The sequence below is a fragment of the Bemisia tabaci genome, chromosome 3 (genome assembly GCF_918797505.1).
Source record: "Bemisia tabaci chromosome 3, PGI_BMITA_v3".
NCBI classification, from domain to species: domain Eukaryota; kingdom Metazoa; phylum Arthropoda; class Insecta; order Hemiptera; family Aleyrodidae; genus Bemisia; species Bemisia tabaci.
The window spans coordinates 62,634,565-62,652,675 of NC_092795.1; the positions used below are offsets into that span (position 1 = coordinate 62,634,565).

Genomic DNA, 18,111 nt, shown 5'->3' on the forward strand with positions numbered 1-18,111 from the left:
ATCAAATATTACTGGCAATGAAATTTAAATGGTGTACTCGGTTTTAAATGTAGGTCCTCTTTTAGTGGCTTTATTTTCCCGGCAGATTTGCTTACTTCAATTTAATCTACCATCAAAGAACAAAAATCCAAGACAGAAATATCAATCTCAAAAAAACAATCCTTAAAGACTCGATTTGATAATCTTCCAAGAATCTTTGGAAACTGTCATTTCTTAGAGACTCAAAGGACTTTATATCCTGCGAATTTCATTATTACCATCGAAGCTTTCATAATTTGGAACAGAAAAATTTGACAAAAATCGATTCTAGGTAGGCACCATGTGGAAAAAAATGGGGCAAGGAAAATTTAATTGAAAACGAAAAAAAGAGCAAAATTACTTAAAATTCATAGAAAAATACTTGTGTCTGAGTAGAAGAGGAAATTTTGTCAGTCCTACCAAATGGTTCCAACTTAAACAACAGCAGGATGGGAAAATCCCCATCACCCTACGGTGCACAGTGCAGTGTCCTTATGGACGGATGGGAAATAGTGAATAGTGACGTTTGGCAGCTAAGGAAACGGACACAGGATACGCTAAGAGCAACGGGGATGGATTTCTGGAGGAGGTAAGCAGGAATTTCTAGGAGAGATTGGGTCCGTAATGATAGAGTGCGTCAGATAATGCAAGTCGAAAATGACATCGTGTTTGACGTCATGACCAACAGCTTGTCTGGTGCGGTCATGTCAATAGGATGACGGAAGAGTGGCTGCCAAAAAAGATGCTTGAATGGGTTCCTCCTGGGAGGAGACGACGGGGTCACCTGGTGAAAGGTTGGCGACAGGAGGTTATGGATGAGATGAGGGAATGCCAACTCCCTGATGACCTGTGGGAGGACCGAGTTCTGTGGCGGATATGCGTCGCAGAGCGCTGTGAGAGCGACTCTTATGTATGTATGGATTCATGATGGTAGCGACATTTCACATTATTTCTCCTTAAGTTATAACTTTCTGTAGGGGGTAGGTTTATGGGTGGGTTTCATCCATGCTGGAATGGGTTCAGAAATAAGGTATTCAACACTTGTTTGTTTCCGTTTCAACAGATGTATTGTTCAGAAAAATTATTTTTTACATAGGTTAAAAGAGGTTAATTCGATACCTTTGGCCGTGGTAGAAAAGAGAAAGTCAGACGAGCAGAATTACTAAATAGAGACGAATGCAAATTAATTGCTTTCAGAAAGATGTGGCAATGCCGAAACATTTTTAAAAAATTGCAATGCTTCCTAGATTTGAGGAAAGATTGTTATCCTGCAAAGATTCTAAATCTGAACAGAGTTTTTTAAGAGCTAAATCAGATTTTCAACTAGTTTATATATTGCAAATGCCTTTAATAATGAAAAGAACTCAGCATGGTAAACCAGAGAATTTAGCCCTAGCTAGATTTCATTATTATTTAATAAAATGTTCTTCACAACCTCCTGAGCATGGTTTGCTTTAAATATCATTCTTTTTTGTACCGATTCCGAGAAGAGGAAGTCTGACAAAGGAATTTTTCAACTTTTCTATGAAGAGGTAAAATAACTTGTGTGCAGGGACGTTGTGTCTTGTACTATTTTCATTTGGAGGAGTTTCATTCTTTTCTTATGTCTGATTTTCCTGGCCAGCGAGCAAAAAAAAGCTCTTCTTATTCACCTGTTTCGGCAAGAAAATGCTGAAGAATTCACTTTGCAACCTTGCTTTCCTCAAAATTGGCACACAGAACGTTCGATTTTTTAGGTTTATCATGTTTAAGAATTTATAGAGCACATCATATCAAATAAAAGAGGCCACACCAAATAAGTTAATGCACTTTTAGATTGTGACAGAATATTGTCTGCTGCCACTTTTACATGCAAAGCAAATGGAAGAATCAAGATGGCGGATCTCCTGTCGCAGTCTATGAGTGTGTGAGCTTACTTGGTGTGGACTCTTAACAAAATTTAGCCAGCTGGAAACCCCTTAGTTTTCCATGCAGGGTCCTTTGCTCTCAAATAAGATATTAGATATTGACTTCAGAGTAGGCAAACAGAATTTGACTAGGTCAAAACTTATTATTTACGAATTCATGATGAAGTTTGTATACCTGTGATGGACAGCATTTTTCTTCGATCATACAAATTATTTATACACGTTTTATCAAATACAAAAAAATTATCGGTCATTTTTTTAGTTTATGAAGTCTATCTACACAATACAAAGAAAACAAGTCAGGGGCATGATTTTTTTTTAAAATAGAGTTTAAATTAATTAGAATGTTGTATTTTCCATTGCTGTGACATTTCTCAGTAATGCCACAATTCGTTAAAATAAAGATACACGATTGCTGACACAACTGATGATATCGCAATGGTAATAGGTATGAAAAAGAAATGCTGATGAAATAGAACAGAGGAAATCTGTCTCTAGTGGAGGAGTTGAGAAATGCATGTTAGCAACTGCATCGAAGAATAATTTCTTTTGGTAAGATTAAAATAAGAAAACTACTGTATTCATTTGAACAGAGCAAAAAAAAAAAACTATTACCTAATGTCTCATAATCCAAAGTTCTGCGTTAAGACAATGTAGTTACTGGAAAAAGAGCTGCACGCTTCAATGCATGATTAATAAGCAGTTGAGGTACTAGATGGCAAAAATGCACTGTAGAATTTAACAAATGGGAAAAGTACCTTTTCTGCGTATAATATTTCAATAAAATAAAAGAATATTCATGAAATGTGACCAGCCAAGAGGCATGTATAAGAAAAAGGTCCTTAGATTCTTTCGGCAGAATTTTAAAAACAGAATTAATCATTTTCTTTGATTTCAAAATTCCTGGTTTTTTTTGGAGTTTTGGAACATGTATTATTTTTATTTTTGACTGTCTTTTTAAAGCATTAATTCTTATAAAAAATTTTCTCATTAAACATTGTTCGTGCTAAGTCTAACGGAATTGAAAAAGTGCAATGTTTTGGCTGGGTGGAAGGAATACAAGGTTTCACATTGAAATTTCCTGACTTTTCCAGGACTTGTAACCCTGTAAGAGATGTCTCAAAGACGTCTTCAAAAGAGCTGTGGGTAAAAGCTGATTTTCCTTTTTAGTCTTTGACAATAGTTAATTTGATCAAACACAGATGATTTTTTGTTCAACTCCTGGAAATAGTGTAGAACACAAGTTCAAGACAGTTCTTTGACTGAATCATTTCCTTCAAGTAGTAAATTGTGCCATCATCATTTCAATTTCCATTTTTGAGCGGCAAGGAACGTTTGTCCTTCAGCCAGTCAAAAACATGCTCTCTGTTTTATGACACGGACTTGAACTGGATCATGAATAACCTGTTTTTGAGGAAATTAAAAAGCATTTTCTACTGAGTGTAAAAAAAAAATTATTTTTCTTAGACGTAGTTGCTTCTGCTAAGGCACTTTTATGTAGACATGCACACTTCTCAAACACTTTCAACAGAGACAAACCACATTTGTATCATACTGTTGAGCTGAGCAAAGACCTCAGTTCTCTAATGCAAAGTTTACCAGTTTTTCTCAAACATTTTATGCTACGACAAGGCAACTTTCACTTGTATATTATTTGTTATTTCAGGATGCATACAGTAGACTACGAGGTTCATAACATGAGAGTATAAAAGAGTACATGCTCAGGCTTCTTTTACATGAAGTATTTTTCGGGCTGATTGTTGAAATTGATAGACAAATCGATAGACAAAGAAGACAAAAATTATAGGGAGGGATCCTATTGGTGGAAACAGATAGTTGCAATGGACATAGGAAGTAGGTAATTGACTAAATAACGGCAACCAACAAGAGACCCGATAGTTAGTCAATCATTTTCCTCCTTAGTCTATGAGAACCACCCATTTCAACCGATAGGATGGCTCCTTACTTTTTATAACCTCTTTGTCTGAGCTTTGTCTATCAATTTCAACAATCAGCCTGCTGTCTAAAAAAACCTCTCATAACTTTCAGTGGAATCCCGCAGTGACACAAACTTGGTCGCACACCTTGTTGGTGCTTGCATGAAGAGCTCAGTTGATGCCAAGAGCCTGTCAAAAATACTGTCCTTTTTTGGAGTATTCAGGGATTTTTAAAATGTGGCCTAAACAAAATTCTTTGATGAGACAATTCTCCAGTGAAAGTTAACTTGAGTTAAAGGCTTGTTTTGGCAATATAACGTTGCAAAGTTTACATATTTTACCACTGCAAAATGCTGTTATATATTCGGAAGTTCCTTGGTTAAATAAGCAACTTCTGTTGATCCCTTTTTCATTTTAGAATCACAGTATCATCAGTGGATGTTACTGCGCTTAAAGAAACTTTCAAATATCAGCATTATTCAATAATAAAAAATGTAAACTTTGCAACTCTGTATTTCCAAAACGAGCTCTGAACTCATGCTAAGACTTACATTGAAGAATTGTCTCATAGCTTGGATTCGTTTAGGGCACATTAGAGCAAAATCTCTGAATTTTCCCAAAAAAGGGCACAAAAAGGTCCTTTTGATGACAGGCTCACTGATGAATTGTCAAATTTTCACAGTTAAAATATTTTTAAAAAATTGAGGATAGCTTATTATGCTCACGATAGATCGGAGTTCTGATTTTCTGCAAATTGACAAAACAAGCAAGTTTCACTCTGAAATAAGTTAATGTAACATCTAAACAAGATAGGGAAAAATTTAGTGGGCGTAAGTTCACCTTTAATACATGCTTATTCGTAATCGGATCACATCAACTTTTAATCTTTTAGATAGAACATGCTGCATAGGAGTCATTCTGTACAAGAAACTTGCAATTCTTTTCATTTTCCAGTGATTTTACTTTTGTACTTCATTATAATGCAAAATAATTAATTTACAGGTAGCCTGAAAATATTAGTCCATCCTTTACTTGATTACACCAAATATGACGAGGATTAATTTCATCTATTGTTGAAAATGTCAAACTCGTTCAACAGTATTACAATTGGAAATAAAAAATACCTACGACCTACAATTAAAGATAAAAATATAAAAAACGATTTTACGACAGTTAAAATAACTCAATTGAAACAAAAACTGTTCTTCTTTGAATGCAAAGTGCGATGAACACTTTGTTTTGAAATTAACGACTCGCTGCTTTCGAGTACAATGCAAAGCGACTGAACAGAAGCTTACAGTAAGAGCGAATGAGTTAAATCCTTTCTAGGAAAAACGACGTAAAGGACAAATGTTGGTAAACTGTAGACATAAATAAAATGAATACTTGTGAGAGGATTTGACTCATGAGGAAGGGCTGGAAGAGGGCTTAAAGCTTTCAGAAAAGGCAAGCTCTCTCTTTCTAAAAGAGGCAAGCTCTCTCTTTCTAGAAGAGGCTCCAATCTTGCATGCGCTGAGCGCCTGATGAACAGCTGCCAGGTCAGTAATAGAGCCACTTTCTACAAGATTCAGTGGAAGCTTAAAAATAACCTGACAACTGGCCCAACTTTCCTTCGCTGTGTTTATCAACAGAGAAATTTTACACCCAACGATGACTTAGCCGGCGCTTGACTCCAGAGCTTCTTGGTTATAATATTCTCTGGCATTTTTCTCTTCATCCATCTGAGAGTTCGATCTATTTCCTCTGTTGCTTTCTGGGGGAGGAACTATAGGAATGGCTGCCTTGATCCGCCTAGGAGGTGTTTGCCGTGGTAGAACTGCTTGCGTTTGAGCACTATAGTATGTGATTCCACTCGGTTGTTGGTACAACTCTGGCTGAGGTGGCTGGAGAAAAAGCAAAAATTGAGTTAATTAATCATGCAGACTTCCTGACTTCATTACTCGTACTTTAGCAAGTCATCTTTTAACAAGCTGCAAGTAACCGTAGGTTCATGGAATGGTCACTACCAAACAGCATCAGCTGAAAGCGAACTGATATTGGCAAGCTAATGGAGACTACTCATTTTGGGCAAACATTTTTTTGACCTTAGTTTTTGAGTTCTGTTTGACTAATAAGCTATTAAGCATAAGTATCAAGTTTAATACAATTTCCCCTTATTTATGAAAGTTTCTCCAGCACAACTGGCACAAAAAGTAAAAATAATCTGGCATGGAGTATGTTAAAAACTCTATAATTTCAGGTGTAGAAAATTCTTCGAGATAAAGGGGCTGTAAAAAGAATCTAGATTCATGTAATTTATTACTATGAAATTGTCTAAGTTAAATAATCGGTCGTCTAAATCATTTTCGTCTATTGTGTCAAACAAAAGCATTAAGTGAACTACGCTTACTGTTCCTTTGCCCACTTTGTTAACAACAGCTATTGGTAGAAAAGTTCACTGGCAAGTGCAAAAAATTGACAAGCCCAAAAGTTATAGGCTAGGCCATGTAAATTCAAAGTCCAATTTATTCCAGAATGCTTTTTAAGTGAGTACATTATTCATGCTTCCAATGCAATTGAAAGTGATGTTACCGTAGCACTACAGAACCTAACTTCAAACAAGATGTAAAGAAGGATTTGAACGGGTGTCCATCCCATGAACTAACAAGCAGCTAACTACTCATCAGAGGATCGGCCTTACTCTCGCCATTTTTCATTGAGGACACCAACTAAATTTTAGCTGGAGGGAACAAGTATGTCAAATCAAACATATTTTGCAAGTCTGCGCAAATGGAAACATTATTTCTCTCAGCGATGATCTTTCAAGCAATTTTACATGTGTCAAAAACTATGGAAATCAACTACTGAGATTAGATGACCCATTGTATTTTAAGGGCAAATTAACAAATTATACTTAGATTCACTGTCAAGGTTAAAGATTAAGACAGAAATACTACATTGCCCATAAAAATTTGCTGTAATTGGCACAATCTGAATTGACGGGTGAGAATCTGTCAAAAACACCAAGGGTGGCAAAGCAGCAACTGCGCAAACGAATGTAGGCACCTGTGTTGAGGTCTGTCAAATTTTTTGCACAACCCACTATCTTGATTTTCACATGATTCCAAATTCTTTGTCTATCTAATTTGAAATATGACGATCCATACTTATATGAAGTCAAAATAAGCTGTAGAATTACAGCAAATAACACACTGTCTGTGTGTGCCTCATAGCCTTGATATGATAAGCAATCTGCATTGCCTTGGCTTATAGTATGTTCTGGATTAGTTGGAGCTTAAGTAAAATCCACACAAAAAAAGGCAATGAGTCATACCGGAGGTGGGAGAGTGAGTTGTTGATAGGCTGCAGCAGGGTTTGTGAATGGCTGCGGGACATAGTTGATGAGAGGCGGAGGTGGAGCCTGGTATTGAGCTGGAGGGGGAGGTTGCGTTGGCGGTTGCAGGTAGACGAGCTGCATTGGCGGCGACTGCGCCGCTGGCTGCTGGGTTAGCACAGGTGCAGCTGCAGCCGTCTTGGGTGTGTAGACATTTTGGTGAGGCTGCGTTCCGTACGCTGTATAAAACAGGAAAGCCGATTAGTGACTGGTTTAAAATAGAGAAAGGGGATAGAGGTTGGTAAAGGAAAATTTTATTGCTTTGAGGGGTTCTTTTGAGCAGAACTGCTAATTGATGAAACCAATGTAGTCTGCTTGTTTACTGAAAATCATGGGCAAATTTTCCTACGACAAATCTACTCTAAAAAGGAAGGAAAAAATTTGTCATGAATATGACATGCAAAGAACTTAGGATTTCATCAAAGTTGCAATACAAGAAAGTTTGACAAATGCTCTCCTCCGAAACAGAATTTAAAATGAAGTTAACAAGGAGAATGATTACAAATTTCAGTTCAATTTTTGAGTTGCTTTTTATATATATGTTTGTTTTGAATAGACTACAGGCTTCCAGTTGGTCTTGCGTTGACTGAGGAGTGTATGAGATTTTAAGATGATGAGAAGTGCAGACTGAATCAAAGATCTACATGTTGAGGTTGTTAGTGGCAAAATTTTATCAATAATGAGGTAAAGTTTTTCAAACAGAGAAGAATGGAACCCGGTAGGAAACCATAAGAAATACTTACTTTGCGGTTGATAATAGTGAGTTTGCGGAGGCTGCTGGAACGCGGCAGGAGGAGGACTGAAACTGATGCCAGACTCAGGCAAAGACCGCTGTCGCTGAGTGGAGTAACGTTTTCCGCGAGAACTAGCTGAAGCCGCCACTTGCGATTGTTGCAATTTTTGACTATTCACATCTTGCATACCATGGTTATCTGCATAAATCCAAAGAAAGCAGTTGAAATTGTGTTTTGTTATATAAATCAGTAACTAGTATGACGGCTCATGGTACTTTGCATAAGGAGCTTTTCGGAATAAAACCTTTACTTCTGTAGAAAGTCTTACTGGAGCCTAATCATTTCAGTCTACTCACTTCAAATTCATGCACAATTTATTCTCTGGTACAAAATAAATATAATTTTTTTTCTTCATCATACATATCATATTTTTTTAAATTAAGTGAACACCTCTTATTTAAGGCGTATTGCAGATCAAAATTACATTATGCTAATTACATTACATTCATGTTTGCTAAGATTGTACAAGAGCATACTTTTTTTAAATATAAAATTACCTTAAGGTGATTCGATGGACACCATATTTCGTGTCAGAACGGCATGCGATATATCGCATCAATTGGTTCCATTTTTTCAGCTACTCGTCATTTTTCTCCAAATTTGAGATCGCAATTCTGTTGTCAGGAGACTAAAGCACTCACTTACTAATTTTAACAAAGAAATTCAACGTAATAAAGGCGTGGTTTTTTCAGAGAGAAAACATCGCAATCGAGTGCAGTTTCGATATCAGTATCGAATGCGATGTTTTCTCTCTACAAAACCACGCCTTTATTACGTTGAATTTCTTTGTTAAAATTAGTAAGTGAGTGCTTTAGTCTCCTGACAACAGAATTGCGATCTCAAAATTGGAGAAAAATGACGAGTAGCTGAAAAAATGGAACCAATTGATGCGATTTATCGCATGCCGTTCTGACACAAAATATGGCGTCCATCGAATCACCTTAAATTGACATTTTATAAAAAAAAAATAAAAAAAAATTTTTTTGCCTAGAATTGTTCATCAATACCCCTTCTAATGAAAATTTCAAGATGTCTGGCAAAATTTTTCTTCCTTTTTCCCTGACTTTTCAAGTTCTCTCTGACCATTGGATTTCCAGTTTCCCTAACTTTCCTTGATTCTCCTGAACTTTCGTTTCCAAATCAAAGAAAATTTAAAAATAAACGTCGCTAGACTCAAAGGACCGTTATGGACTGTTGGGAGCTCCAATTTTCAAGGGAAAAATTCACTGCCAACTCAGAAAGCGCACTGCAGAGCTCAGTATCGAAGCACCAAAAAAATCACAATCTTACACAGAAGTTCATGACTCCCAATTACCTGCTTTCTCTCCCTGTTTTTTTGATCACTACATACTCTGTATTTGGCATGTTGATAAAAATGAAACTTTAATTCTGAAAATTTTGAGTCTGCAGATGTTCAAAGGTATGTTGAGTGATATTGCTAATGTCAGAAATGAATAGTTATGGACAGTTATTGTTAAAAACACCGTTTTTGGGGGGTTCTAGAACAGGTAGTAAATAGAGATGAAAGAGAAAACTCACCAATCGCATGACCCATTGGAACAGTGGTGGGTGATGCGGCAGACGTATTGAAATGCTGCGCTGGCTCTATTTGAAGATGAGTGAAATTCTTTGATAATTCTTCCTCTGTCGGTTCGGAGTGATTCTCGACTTGATGCTGGATGCCAACAGGTTGTTGATACGCATAGGCGGTTTCTGTGACGATTTTTTTAGCTCGTCCACGCGGAAAGTCCATGGGAGTCATGGGAACAGATGGTTGACTAGGGCCTCGGACAGCTGGTTTGGCCATGTTTTTCTCATCAAAACTGCAAAGAAGGATTGAATCATCAATAGAGAAGGAGTAATTAGTGCAGAATAATTGAATCGTATTAATCAGAGGGGGACAAACATAATCACAAGTTGCACAGTTTTATAAATATTGTAATCGCATTATCTATCTTCTGGTGAATGCAACCCACTTAATGCTTCGCCGAATAAAGATTTAGAGAAAGTATTGGGAGATTTGAATTCAGTAGAGGGTTTGATGAGAGGTGAAAAATAGGGTCAAATTACAGAATTATAAAAGGAACATCTAACCCAGCCCTTTTCTCCAATAAAGCATTAATATTTTTGACCTATTTACTTACATTGCCAAATTAAAATGTCGAGGACCTCTGCAGCTATAAGATGATACAGCTCTTGTTAAAATCTAGCATAAATTGAGGATGATGTCAAAAGAAGGGCTTAGGTGAAAAGTATAGAGTTTCGAAAAAAACCCATTTGAACGTTTGAAATTGTTTCCCAATTAACTATGTGGATCAGCTGGTTAAACCAAAAGCTATTCTTTTGTCCTGGATCCTGAAGTTTTGAAATCCATCAATCATTTGAAAAAAAAACAAATTTCATGAAAGGGTGTACTTCAAGGTGCGCCTTTTTTCCAACCTGGTCCTCAATAATTGAAGTTGGCTCTTTAAACAATTTAAGACAAATACTTCTGTGCGAAGGTGAAAACCTGCCAAGACTAAACTGGACACAGCATTGATTACTGAATATGATTTGAATATTATTAGGCACACTTACTGTTTGTTCCCGCTTCCATTGACTTGAGGCTCATGTTGAGATGTGGAGGAGTATTTGGGAGCCTGAGTTTTACTGCGGGGTGGAAATGCTGGTGGGGGTGGATTTCTGGAGGTATGAAGCTTTCCTGTGAATAAAGTTAAAAGTTCATTGATGAAGGACTTCTTAAAACAATGATGTAAATCTAATCAAAAAGGGTTGGTCAAAACTTACTCTGTTAAAGGCTTCTGCTCTACGTACATCCATGACACAAAATTAACTCTGTTATTCACCGTAGTCTTTTTAGACTGTGGAGGAATTTTGGTGATTGAATTTTTCCAAGTCAGGTAGATATACAGTATATAAGACCAACGAAAATTGGACATTGACCATTTAGATTATTTGAACAATTTTACTTGGATGGAATTTTTATGACTGGAGCCTGAGGGATTCTAAAATCAGACACTGATTAAGAATCTGACAACTAGGTAGCTGAAAAGAGGCAAACTTGAGCTCTTACTGATATTCCAGGTCATAATTTGTACTATACTATATTTTCAGATTGCAAGAAGAATGAGAGCATTACCAGATATTGCTGCAGGATCGATTTTAATCTCTGCTTGTGGCTTTGACACCTGCTGAGGAGCATTTTGCTGCTTTCTGTAAGAGTCATCTTGTTCCCTTGGTGGTGCACTCTGCTGTTGTGATGTTGCTCGGCTGTAAAAGACGCTATTTTTGATGACAGAACCTCCTTTCGGAGGGCTGTTATCTCCTGTTTCAGACGAGGATTTAATGTTACGCTTGTTCTTTAACTCGGGGAATTCTTTTTCCAGATTGAAGTTTTCATTATCAGCAAAGAAGGTTCCACCACCTCTTCCACCGCCACCTCTTCCTCGGTTCACTCTACCTCCTCGCGGTGCTCCAGCTTTTACATATGCATTTTCATCTTCCCAGTTTCGCGTGTACTTATTAGGACCTCGGCTATAAACAAAAACAAAAACTTAGTAACATCATAAAATTATTCACTAAGACGATCAGAAATGATGACCAAAAGAATTCTACTTTTGCAGAGGGAAGATAATTTTTCAAAATAGACATAGTCACAACAAAGGTATCTTTTTCTATTTTTGAGAATGTATTAGAGCAGTAATTGGACTTAGAATACTAGGTTTTGTTGCCAATATTACTGACAAAGCTACCGCTTCGACGAAAATTGCATTTTTGAAAACTCTGCAAGAACTAAATTAAGAGTCTGCTATCTCCTCCGCTTGAACTAGGTAAAATACGCGATTTATTGAAAAATTAGGGATTATGTTGATTCATTTTTACAAACTACAGCCTACTCCACAGAAAATAAATAGCAATTGCAGTTCATAACCTCATGAATTGATAGCACTCTCTATGTGACTTAACAGCCCCTTAACATCTTTAACCCTTAAACTACCAGGCTAAAGCAAGATTTTTACTCTTCAAGACTTTACTCCCTGAGTAAAAATTGCGATTTCACCCCAGATTTGCCAAAAATGCGGGATGTTCACCCGAATGCACGCCAGTCATGTGGTTGAGGAGTTTCTGCACACATATCATTCCTTAAACCAAATCACAAGATACCTCATAAAAGGGTTAAAGCAATTAAGCCCTGCGACTCAATTATTGAAAATATGTTGACCAGACGAGACATAGCCCTATCTTCACCATGAAATATATTGCATTTCGATGTCTTACCGGGTTGCTTTAAACTTTCAATAATCAGCCCGCTGAGCCTGAAAAGCGAAAATCTTTTAGGTTTCAGGATGTATCTGTGGCTGGGTAAAAACCCAAGCTGTACTTGGAGAGGTTCACTTTACAGAGGGCTCCTACTAATCAGAATAGTCAATTCCTTTGAGTCAGCCTCAGTGGTGTAGTGGTCAAGGCAGTTCGCTGCCAACACTGAGGTCTTGGGTTCAATCCCCGGAGGTGCCTGATATTTGAGGACACTCAAATATCCGTCATCGTGACTGTGGATGACTATGCCACTCCAATACCCTGACCCTTTGAGGTAACACGGTGCGGGAGGGATATGGTCACCCAGTAAGTAATCCGTCTGCACTGTTCGACTGGGTTGTGAAAAATCGGTAATCACTCAAAGTGCGTGCGACTGCCAGCGCTACCTATCAGTGTAGATTGCAACAAAACAGTCCAACTCGGTGGAGGCATGGCCGTGCTCCGAAAGTCCATGCTCTGCAGCTTCTGCCACAGTCTTTGATAAGACCTTCCGTTGGATATCAGACGGCCGCTGAGCCTTGCGGGAATATAGAGGATACACAATGTGTCAATATAGTAAGAAGTTAGGGAGCACGGTCCAACTTCGGGGTGCACGACGGCAGTAGCCAGTTGCCTTGGCCCCTTGAGGGCGCCTCGCCGGTCAGCCCGGCCCTTACTACTAGTACTTAGTCAATTCCTTTGGGATGGTATTTCCTTCCTAGGAATAGTCAATTTTTTTTTCTTTTAATTTAGAAGTTCGCTCAAAGAGAGAATACACACCCATATCGTCGGTGTCTTCTGGCCTTTGGAGGTGCCTCTTCATTTCGAATATCGTAACCATAAGTGTCAATTAATTCTTGAGTTGATTTAGGGGCCTGCTCCTTGTCATCGTAAAGATCATGCTGCCACTTGGAAGCCAACGCAGCTTCTTTTTTCGATCGAATTTTTTCTTCCTCTTTTGCATCTTTCTCAGACTCTGCCTCTTTTTCATTGACAGTTTCTTCTGGACTGTAAGAAAAATATACAAATTAATGATAGAGCTGGTGGTGTAGTTGAAATGCAACCTTAGTCAAAAGATTTGATCATTGTTAATTTAATCATATCAAAATTAAGCATCACTACCCAATTGATCATGTAGACGGACTTCATTTCAAAATTTCAGGAAAAAGATGGAGCAAACATTGAGAAATGAGGGAGATATAAGTCTTGAGGGTTGCTGCTAAGTCCATTATTGCGGCAGATTTTAAGAAATATACTGACAAATGTTCCTGAGAAATATGCTGACTGATAAATATTAGTTTGTTTAAATGATTCGTTAAGGCAATAGATCACACAGAAACATGCAATTAAGAATAAGTCTCGCACAGATAAGAAGACATCCGTTAAATTTCTGAATGCTGAGATGACTCTTCATAGTAATTACTTTAATATAACAAGAGAAAAACTGATGAGATAGTTCCATCAGCATTAAAAAAATGGAGACCAGAATAAGTGAGAGGTTCCATACCCATCTTCCATACGGTCATCATGTTCATAGAAGGTGCCTTTTTTGGGGATATACTGAGGATTTCTACGGTCTTCATCATCATCTAACTTTTTATCTTTCCCAGATAAACTTTCCTGCAACAAAAAGACAAATTATAACTACATCATAGGAAAAGCTTTTTATACATACATTATACATAAACAGCCGAAAAAGATCATCACTTTGAAAACTCAAGGAGGAGGGGTCTTTATAATATAGGAAGCCCAATTTAAAAAACGGAAGGCCAAGAATTTTTTGCATCCTTGCTTCTCTAAGTATAGTGGGTTATGGGTAGGTACTTCTCAAACTGATCGACACAGCAAAATTATTCAAACTTACTACAGTTTCGGTGACAGAGGTTCAGACTTCTGCTGTGAGAGGAGACTAATGAGACCAAAGAAATAAAAAAAATGTTTCGGGAATCACAGGAAAGTATATCAAGTACTATAAATTTAAAAGGTAGCACCTATGATGCTACAATTGAATCCGTCATTCTTGAAATGACTAGAGGGCTGGAATACAATGCAAGAAAAACTACAGTAAAAACTGTATTAATTGAACTGTTTGAAATCTTTTGATTGAGATGCGATTGATCGATTAAATGCTTTAATATTTTCGAGCTAGGAGATTTGGAATAGGAGGGTGGAGGATTTAATTTTTTTAAAAGTTTTCAAATGTTGGCACTCAAGTATTTTAAAGAATGATGGATTCATTTACTTACTTCTTCACCATCTCCCTCTTCACGTTCTTCTTCGATGTGGACGTCACTCAAATCATCATCCGACATGGATAGTTCACCATCTTCCCTTTCACTGATGAAACTAGATTCACTCTTGGTGTCAACTGACTGTAATGGGTCTTCACTCTCATGCTGCTGACTTGCTTCGGATGCAGGAGCCTCAGATCCAGCAGTATCAGCATCCACCTTCTTACTCTCAGTCTCCTCCTTTTCAATCTTTGCTTTTTCTACTTTCTCCTCTTCAACCTTCTCCTCAACCTTTTCTGTCTCAATCTTCTTCTCCTCAACCTTAGGTTTCTCCACTTCTGGCTCTTTTTTGGGAATCACGAGGTCTTCATCCACTGATTCATACTCTGATTCGTTGTCCACCTCAGAACTTTTCTCTGCTTTTTCACTCCCGGACGCCATTGAATCCTGCAACATAAGCAAATTATTTTAAAAAGATGACACTTAAACCTGTCAGTGACATGGGGAGAGGGGGGCGCAATCAGTGGTACGGCCTTAAATTTTCAACTTCCCTATGCCGAGCATTTTTTTCTTTCCCGGACAGTTTCTCTCTTTCCCCCCCTCTCTGGATAAAGCTAAGTTTTGTCTGAGATTGCAGGGAAATAGTTATTACGTACTTAAGAGTTAAGACAGTCACCCTGACTTGCCCTTTTAACAAGCCCACCGGTTCCTTGACCAACTAATTTCTCGATAGGTCAGAGGCACCTCTTTCGTCATTTATTTTCTATAAGTACAAGAGGAACCAAGCTTTCAGGAATTCTGCAGACTTTTTCAAACTATTAAAGCCTCAGAAACCCCATTTTGAAAATGCCACAAATGGGATCTATTTGAAATGACGCTTTTGACACTTCAGATTGAATAGCCAGGCAGGGTAGATGATATTTGCTGATTGACTGAATTTAGCTTCAGGCTTTGTTTTGAAACGTCAACTCGATTGTTGACTTTGAAATAGCTATTTCTCTCCGTAAAAATGCTTTTTTGAACTTTTTCATGAACGTTGTGGATTTTTCACAAAATTTTCTCAAGAACAATGTTACAACCCTGCAAAAATCCCTTATCACTGCCCAATTAACAGTATGCACAACCAGCTATCGTATCATAGTGATTCATAATTTCATCCGCTATTTGATGGTCCATTGTAGTAAATACGCTTCATGAGATGTACTTGCTAAGTTAATGCATTAGGAGCTTTGCAAGATAGGAAAGCTCACAGTTTTATTAGGCTGAACTGGTTTGGCAATCTCAGTTTAGTCAGTGTCATTAACTGGTTTTCTCCTTGATTAAACATAGTTTTGCTAGACCCACTTCAGTTACCTAGGAACTGAAAATGATTTTATACGAATTCATGAGTCATCAGGCATCTCCCTCAGTAATACCAACCTGACCTTCGAGGTACAAGAAATGCTCTAATGGAGATGTTGCATGTGTGAGGTTTTTTCGATTTGACTATTGATTCTTATGTAAAAGTTCGCAAGAAACACAATGGTGCCAATGGTTTTCTCTGAAAGCAACTCCCAAGCTCAAAAAAACCTTTCAAGTTGAGGCCGAAATGGAGGGAATATCCCTCGCTATCCTGAGAGTCCACGTCTACATCAAGACAAACTCTCCATGCGAAAATAAGGAGCAAACATTAGCAGGGTTGCCGTGTTTTCAGTTTTAGAGCCCCCAAATAAAGTGGCAGCCCTGTCAATGTATTTGCTCCCTATATATTTGCATGGAGAGTTTGTCTTGATGTAGACATGGACTCTCAGGATAGCGTGGGATATCCCTTCCGTTTTGGCCTCAACTTGAGAGCTTCTTTTGAGCTTGGGAATTGTTTCCAGAGAAAACCAGTGGCACTTTCACGTAAGAATCAACAGATAAATCGCAAATTCCTCACACATGCAACATCTCCATTCTTGGTCTTAGCATACTTGAGGATGCAAATCTTGGCCCAGGAGGTGATTTAGGTGAGTGACAACCTGATATATTGGCTTGCCACCAAGAAAGTATGGCCAATCACACACTTGGACGTGAACTTGGACATTTTCTGAGGGGTAAATAAGAAATTTGGAAGTCAGACCAAGACAATGAATCACCAGAAAAAGGTGGTGATTTGAACCATTGATGTATAATACAATCTAGACCGCGCATTAGGAAACTTCGGCGAGACTAGAGTCCCTTCAGGCGAAACGATAGGCAACCCAGCAACACCCAGTAAGTGTACCGGCAATATGTACCGAGACAATGGAAATGCCAGTCTTATCAGTGCCGTTGCCTAGTACAGGTACAGTAAGCTCGTATAATCAGCGGTATCAACTAGGCTGAAGGCGCGTCTTCACCCTGTTTTACCCCCCCTAGCTGTCTTACCTTCCCCGCCTAAAGTCGAGCCTAGTGTGCGGTCTAGATTGTATTATATGTCAATGATTTGAACCCTGGCCTAACCTCACTTCTTGTTCTACCTACCACCCACTGATGAATATCTAGGAAACTTGCCCGACCATATGAATAAATTTTCATCAAGCTGTAGGTTCAGTATTTTGACATACAAAAAGTAAGCATTTGAAGAGAGGTACAGTGATCAAGTCATCTGATTTACAGCCAGAACTTTCAGCCCTAGGACAGGCTGCTTTTCACTTAGGGGTGGATCGGATATTATATTCAGATTATCAAACAAAAAGTGATTGCTCATGGATGGGAAGGATTAGAAAGTAGGAAATTGAGGATGACAGCCCTAAAAATCTGTTTGAATCATCATTGCATGTATATTTTAATTACTGTTCCGTTAAATGGAAATAGGTACTAATGCTTGCAGCAAGAATTTCATAACAGTGGCGTTGATACAAGACAAGATAAAAGTTGTACAATTAATAGTTGCAGGCATAGCATACTATAGTCCAACAATAATACATCGTCAAAGTGGCGTAGCACAAATGCTAAGCTAGCATTGCAGACGCAGCTGCAGTTAAAAGGGAAACCCTCTTGGATAGCCTTGGATCCATTGTGGATCCATCAGAGAGAATGAAGGGTCTGCAGGTTGTTGGTGAGAATTTCAGGATACATGAATGCGAAGAGTAATGAGTAGGAATGAGTCAAGTTTTGCAAGGGGTCAATGATCAAGGGTGTGTTTCTTAACCTCAAGAAATTGATACATACAGAAGCGACTTACGTATTTAGAATCGAGTGTATCATTGAAGTCGGACTCCTTAGCCCCGGTGTCTGAGTCGGTAATTTGATCAGATTCGGGTTCAGTTGCGGCATCTCCTTGAGAAGCCATGTCAGTGAGAATCTAGAAGTAAAAATTCGGCAGAAACACACAAGATGAACTTAGAACATGCCTAGAATTTTTCGCACATCGCACATCGCACTTCACTCTCCACTTTTGCAACGAGTTGAGGACGATAAATAAAAGTTCGATGCGACGTGAAACTGGCGCGTCAAGGGGAACAGGACATGATGTGGAACGAGCCGAACGGGAACTTCTTATACAAGCTTACAAGAGCTATGTATTTAGTTTAGATAGTATTTGTGGTGCAA

General features: G+C 38.1%; 1 protein-coding gene across 1 annotated transcript; it reads right to left on the reverse strand.

The window, feature by feature from the left end:
• Window positions 1-1,059: 1,059 nt before the first annotated feature.
• Window positions 1,060-17,980, reverse strand: btz (CASC3 exon junction complex subunit). The gene is made up of 10 exons (XM_019055062.2): window positions 17,744-17,980; window positions 14,572-15,003; window positions 13,833-13,945; window positions 13,106-13,333; window positions 11,169-11,563; window positions 10,607-10,730; window positions 9,569-9,852; window positions 7,979-8,167; window positions 7,176-7,414; window positions 1,060-5,745 (listed from the first exon to the last, which is right to left on the reverse strand). The coding sequence occupies exons 1-10, from the start codon at window positions 17,849-17,851 to the stop codon at window positions 5,518-5,520; spliced, it is 2,340 nt and encodes a 779-aa protein (XP_018910607.2). The 5' UTR covers window positions 17,852-17,980; the 3' UTR covers window positions 1,060-5,517.
• Window positions 17,981-18,111: the final 131 nt, after the last annotated feature.